The sequence below is a fragment of the Coregonus lavaretus genome, assembly GCF_964263955.1.
Source record: "Coregonus lavaretus genome assembly, chromosome: 3".
NCBI lineage: Eukaryota > Metazoa > Chordata > Actinopteri > Salmoniformes > Salmonidae > Coregonus > Coregonus lavaretus.
In genome coordinates, this window is record NC_139990.1 from 7,146,876 (window position 1) to 7,153,855 (window position 6,980).

Sequence of the window (6,980 nt, forward strand, 5' to 3'; positions counted from 1 at the left end):
GAGGGGGTTGTAAACTAGGTGGTCGATATCAGACGTCTTTATTTATCAAGAAAAGTGTATACCACTAAATATTGTAAATCTTTAAAAGATAGCCTACTGTTTTCAACAAAGTTGTAACTAAATGACCCGTAAAAACCAATATAGAGAATAAAAACATTCAGAAAAATACCCCTTGTCTATTTTTTGAAACATCCCAATTAGGTTCAGCAAGTGCTTTGGGCGTGACGTTTTGACAGTCATTAGTTTCAACTTATTTTCGTGCACTTGAAGCGGGGAAAGTTTGCGCGGCAGTGTGTTTAATTTATTCTGTTTTAACGGTTTTAGAAATGGTGAGTAGCTAGCTAAGTCTGTGTTTTGACAATGATATAACCACAATATGTATATCTGTTAGCGAACTAATGAATTAATTGCCCGGCCTCGACTACATCTAGTGAACAGTTTGCTGAGAAGCAGATAGCTAACTGTGATATTTTTTCGCTGTCCTATTTCTCGCACAAGCGAGCTGAAGTTCACTGACGTTAGCGAACTTGTAAGTTACAAGTATAACATTTCTAGGTCATTAGCTTAAATACTAACTAGCATGCTTGATTAAACCAGCTGATATGCCAGTTTGTTACTAGGTTAACCATGTTTATAACTAGCTAGGTAGTTGACATGGCTAGCTGCCAGCTATGTCTGGTGGTTGCCTCGTGCCTCCTGTCCTAGCTAGCCACAGCCCAGACACTCAGATATAATCGTTCATAAGCTGCTTAGGCATCTAGTTGATTTGTCAAAATTGTAGCTAGTACAGATGAATAATAATAATTTGTTATAATCAGTTTTTCTATTAGCTAAGTGGTTGGGAACTAGCTACCTAGCCGGAAACTGGCAGACAATGACAATATCCTGATTGCTGAAATATAAGTGGATTGTGCTCAGTCAGGATTGTCTACGATTTCCCGCTTGCCTTTTTGAAATTGGAGTGATTGAGCTCACCCATGATACTAGCTAGCTAACTCCTTTAATCTGTGACTAAGTTAGCTAGGTCAGTAGATTATCAATCTCAGGGGTATTCAAATACAATTTGAGAAGGTTCTGTCACACATATTTCCAAAGTGGGAAAGGTCCTGATAGAATAGATATTGTCATTTATCGGTGCTCTAGTACAGCATAGTAAAACACTTTTACTATTGTCCATATTATGATTTGGGATACATGGTTTTATATCAAATGTTTTCAGGACTAGTATTAAATACATTAAAGGAGACCAATCAGATACATTTTAATGAATTACAAACAACTTCTTTATTTTGACTGTGAACATGTGCATTGTACAGGCTGTGCTGTAGTAGTAAGTAGGCTAATACTATTTGTCATGCTGCTTCAAATACATTTAAGAAATTAGTACAACAAAGTATTTAAAAAATGAATGGTTTCTCTTTTTACGAAAATATAATAAAGTGCACATTTGTGACATTGCTGAAGAACAAAAGTGGTTGCATAGTAATCTGTATGCAAAAATGTCACTGAGCCAATGTACATGAGCCTTGCATTTCTCTTAATTTAATAAATAATGAACTAAAGTGCACGTTTTATGGAGAACAAAGGAGAGTCCAATAGAAAATAACATCTGAGTGCACAGAATGTGTTCCATGCATGCACAAGTCACTCTGGGCCTTGCATCACAGACTAATGAGATAAATGACAGTAGTTTTTCTCCTGCCAATACTTTGACCTTTGGCAAGAAATTGTGAGTGCAATTCTAAGACACTGGTGCAGGTGTTCATTGGTGAGCCTGGTGCTGTATTTGGTTTTACTCATGTTCATTGTGGAGAAGGCTGACTCTCAGCAGTATGTGGAACCAAACATGGTCAGGATGTGTAGTGCCATTTCGTTTAGAACAGGGAAACCAGCTGCAGGCACCATCTTTCCCCAGAAACTGACAGGGTCACAATCACCAACCTGCTCTTTCAAAGCCACAGTTTCTTGCAGTTCAATCAACTCCATTTGTAGTGATACAACATTTACCCTTCTGAAGGTCTGTTTTGCTTCCTCTGAAAACTCTGTGACATTTGTGACCAAGAAGGGGTTCTGTATGAACAGCAGCAGATGTCATCAAAGCGAGCCTTGAAGGTATCCATCAGCTTCGGTATGAAACCACCATGATGGGGCACATCTTTCTCTCCATGGGATTGCTCCAAAAGTTTGGAGAAGTGGACAAGTTCTCCCTTGGAGATCAGTCTTGAAAATCTCAAATTTCCTTTCGAAAGCCTGGACTGCTGTTATCAAATCACACACTGTTGTTCTGTCCCTGCAGCTTAACATTGAGCTCATTAAGATGTGATGTAATGTCTGCCAAAAATGCAGCTGTTTGCATTTTCTCCACATCTTCCAAAAACTCTGTAAACTGAGTTGCCTTTTCACTCTTTTGCTCTGATAGGAAAGATTTAATCTCCTCCCGAATGGCCCAAAAGCGCTCCAAAACCCTGCCTTAGCTGAGCCATCTGACATTGTTGTGCAGTAGTTAGTCTTCATAGCTGGCATTAACCTCTGTCAGAAAGCCTCATAGTAGACGATGCTGTAGGGATGATGATGCTCTCAAAAAGTTTATCAGTTTCATCATTGTTGTCATGACCTCAGCATACACTTCTCCCAGACTGGCACACAGGACAGATTGGTTGATGATGCCGTGGGAAGATGTCAGGTCAGGGCGGTCCTCTTTCAAACGTGCAACCAGTCCCCTCCCTCTTCCTATCATCGCTGGAGCTCCATCTGTGGAGATGGAGACCACTGACTTCAGATCTATCCCCCTTTTTGTCAGCATCCCTTTGATGGCCTCATGAATGTCCTCTTCTCATGTGTGTGCTTCAAGAGTTGTTAAACCCAACAGGTCCTCACAGAATTCATTTTTTGTTTTGTCATCAAATCTCACAAATACCAGAAGCTGGGCATTATCGGGGGTATCTGTTGATTCATCCACAGCTAAAGAAATGCATGGTGCTTTCTGAATGGCGTCATCAAGTTGTGAAATCACATCTTCAGCTAATATTTAAATTATTCTCATTGCTGTAATATCTGACAGTGGGATCTGTTTTGATATTTTCCTTCAGCTCATCTTTGTTTACCATCAAGCAAGGTCTCAACAACTTCACTCATGCATTCTTAAACCATCTCTGCGTCAGTAAATGGCTTTTTGCGTTTTCCCAAAACCCAAGCTATTCTCAGTGAGCACTCCATTGCACGTTCTTGGGCTGTCAGGGAATGCACAATAACTTGTGGACCTCGCATACTGGGCTTTGAGCGATGTGTTTTTCTCGTTCTCACCACTGTGTTTTGTGTCGTAGTGGCGCTTCACATTGGCACTTTTTACGAGTGCTACAGACTGAGCATATCAGGCACATTGGTTTTGAACTTGTTGCGGGGAGAATGAGTGCGTGATTGTCTGTCCACTAGTCTTTGAAAATGCGAATTTTGCTATCAACTTTTATTTTCTTTGAACAAGCCATCCTCACATTCACAATGTCTATTGATGGACGTATTTCCGTGTGTCTGCCTGCTGCTTGCGCCCAGTCCCAACACCGTCTTTCACTGTCGAAGATATATGCAAATATTTATGCGATTTGATGAGACGCGGCTCTCTTCATGAGACTAATTTGCATAAATGCACGCGATTGGATAGGACGCGGCCCCAGGCTGGTGTTTCTTCACCACGCTAGAGACAGAGAGCGGCTGCGCTGCGCTTGGGAAACGGCACCCGGTCAATCATGTTTGAAAGCTGTCTGAAATTAATTTACGGACTCCACCATTTGAGAGTGACTGCTCTATCTGATGATGACTGACGCCTACTCTGATACTGGCTACAATAGATGCCTACAGTAGTTAAGTTAGTTAATATCTTTCTGCCAAATTCAGCAGGTTGTTGTGGTTGCTTGTAGGAAAGTGCCAGGCAACTGAAGTGGTGACCAATGAAATATTTACTTTACTCTCTTTATTCCAGGATATTCAGAAACAGAGAAACGGATTTCAGACGTCCCCAAATTTGAAGCTGTCAAATGGTTATATTTTACCTGAAGGTAGAATGACACCAAACACGCTTTTTGTCGGAGGAATCGATATGAAGGTGAGTAGCTAACTGCTATAGTGTATATTCTTGTGTTCTTTTTTTACTGGCATTGCAAATGTGGATTTAAAAAATATATATAGATTTACCGTTGACACCTGCTGTATCCTGTGCAAGGGACAAATCAACTTTGATTTTATTTGTTATTATGCAGAGCCTCCTCCATATGGGGAGGTTATTTTGTCTGTGATTAAGTGTACTTTGGAGGGGGTGAGAATGTTTCAATGGGATAGTCTCTGCTTCATTTGGCCAGTTCACTGGAATGAAACTGATCCTAAACCAAAAATAATTCCCTAATGGATCCAATAAAGTCAATATCTAACTTGCTCATATTGCCCTTTTTTTTTAGGTGGATGAGAATGAAATCCGGGACTTCTTTGCGAGATTTGGCGCTGTGAAGGAAGTGAAAATCATCACTTACCGTGGAGGCATCTGCAAAGGGTGAGTCCCAAATTAGTAGGCTTTAGTCAAGACAATTGGATTCATGCAAATAAACCTTGCCTTATATGGAACAATGTCATTCTTTGTGTAGATATGGATTTGTCTACTTCAATGAAGACGTCGACATCCAAACCATCGTTGAAGTAAGACCATTTATTTTAACGTGGTCGCATCTTAAATGGAGTCAAGTCTTTAAAACTTTACCTTCGTTCTACTCACAAGCTTAATGTGTTTTGTCTTCACCATGTTTACTCTGCAGCAACAGATCAGTTTTAAAGGGCGGAAACTCAAGCTGGGTCCAGCCATCATGAAGGAAAGGATCTCACGTGAGTGTGTGTTGCTTCACTTGTGTTCATTTTGTCCATCGATATCTGTGTTTGTAGTGGCTATTTATTCCTTGTCTTTTGAACTCTGTTGCCACTGCTGAAGTCTGGGTTGTGGCTAAACGTGTTCCAGGTCGACTACATTGCAGAAGTTGCATTGCATCAACCAATGGTGGCGTGCCAGGTCATCGACTGCAGTCAGACAGCAAATTGCTACATCAAATGATGTGGTTAACTGACCACATCTAGGCATTGTGAGATCTGGCATTTTGTTTTTGTTTGCCCTGCCCAGGTTCCATGCCGTCTCAACTGGTTGGTCAGGTCCCCTGGATGAGCCCCTCCCAGTACATCTACTGCACCTGCTGCTCTCCTATGGGAGTGGGCGTGGCTCAGCCCTCACCTGTACTCAACGGGGGCAATCCCTACATCCAGGTATGGCACTGACATCACCCCAAAGCCACTGGTTGTCTCCCAAATTACACCCTATTCCCTATATAGTACACTACTTTTGACCAGGTCCCAGGGTGCCTTTAAGAACGCAGACACTGTGTTGGAAGATGGGCTTGAAATAGTTCACACTTTTGGACTAATAGTGGTCCCAAAAGTGCACCAACCCAAACCTGCCAACCGTGTTCAGTAGGCAAACATTGTGGAACGTTGCAGATAGAAATGTCCTGAATAGAGCTGATGGGATTCCTTATTCTACTTATCAGAAGCATGTTTTTTCTACATAACGTTCCACCACGTTCTGCTCTGCTGAACATGGCCCAAGAAAACTACACAAGTGCTCCTAAAATTACACCAGATTGACAGTTGACCATCTTAAATCTTCCGCTGAGGGAAGAGACTTTTATATATTTGATGTTCCTCTTTTCTCAGCCTTACTCGTACAACGGCCTTCAAGGAGTCATAATGCCACAGATGCCCGTGAGCTACTCACAAACCGCCTATGCGTACCAGGTAAACACAGGCAGAGAACGTATTCATTGAATAACTTTATTGTTCCCTGGAGAAGTCCTAGTGGCATTTGGTATGAAAACACACAAACAACATGACACATTCAGCATCAACAATATAATATACTAAACTAATATACGTGGGTGATATGCTAGATGCATAGACCACCCACACACATCTGACATACTGTACCATAGCAAACACACTCCCACCTGTTCTTCTCCCCCATATTCCCAGTGGAGGAATAAAAGGATGCTAGTGTGTTCCTGTATGTCTGACCTTTAACACTCTGCTCTCTCCTCCTCTCCCAGTACGCCTCACCACACTGGACCGGGGAGCAGAGGACACGGCTCGTCAACCAGGTGACACTCACTTCCTCTGAATGACTGTCTACCTTTTGCTAACTGTTAAGAATGCATTACCAAATATGTTATTTTATTTGAACTGATTGGAATAGCTGTAGCTCTGCAGATGTGACCTATTTGTACCGTCTGGATTGTGTCAGCTGGTCAGGTAATGGCTACTGGGTGACAGTGTTTGGTGAAGCTTACATTGTGTTGGTGTGAGTGCTTTGAGCGGACAGACAGTACCATCTGCCAGTGTGTATCAGTACTTGCAGTAATGTGTTGGCTAAAGATGACTGTGATTTTCTCCACGGGTGTTTTTGCTGTAGTAGTTCCGGTGTTGAGGTTCACTGTGGTTGTTTCAGCCGGCTCATTATGTGATGTGATGTGGTGCCCCGTTTCCAGAACTTTGTGGACTGTGAAGTCCAGACTCTCCTGACTCTGCTCTAGTCCACAGCCCACTGACCCTCCTGTACCAGGTGAGCACACACACACACTCTGACCCTCCTGCTAGACACACAAATGACTCAAGAAAGAGCCCGATAGTCACACTGTGTAAAAAAAATAATAATAAAAAAAAGACAGCGAGTGCCTGTGTGACTGGCGCACGTTGTCTCTCTCTCCTCCCTACTGCAGCCAAAAGGCACCACAGCACAGCAAGTGTTTATTGCGCTGTCCATGCTGAAGCTGCAACATCATTTCAGCCATTTAGTTTCTTATATATATCTGACTGAAACGTGGGATCATCAACTAGATTCAGCCACGGGCCAATTTCTTCTTGAGCGGATGGCCGGGGGGCCGTAACATAATAAAAAA

General features: G+C 42.2%; 1 protein-coding gene across 1 annotated transcript; it reads left to right on the top strand.

Moving 5' to 3' along the window:
* Positions 1-1,798: 1,798 nt before the first annotated feature.
* On the top strand, positions 1,799-6,614 carry LOC311121008 (deleted in azoospermia-like; the record flags this gene model as incomplete). Its single annotated transcript, XM_084157916.1, has 9 exons — positions 1,799-1,849; positions 3,977-4,099; positions 4,449-4,540; positions 4,632-4,683; positions 4,800-4,866; positions 5,156-5,295; positions 5,743-5,823; positions 6,132-6,182; positions 6,570-6,614. The coding sequence occupies 9 exons, from the start codon at positions 1,799-1,801 to the stop codon at positions 6,612-6,614; spliced, it is 702 nt and encodes a 233-aa protein (XP_084014042.1).
* Between the last annotated feature and the right edge of the window lie 366 nt (positions 6,615-6,980).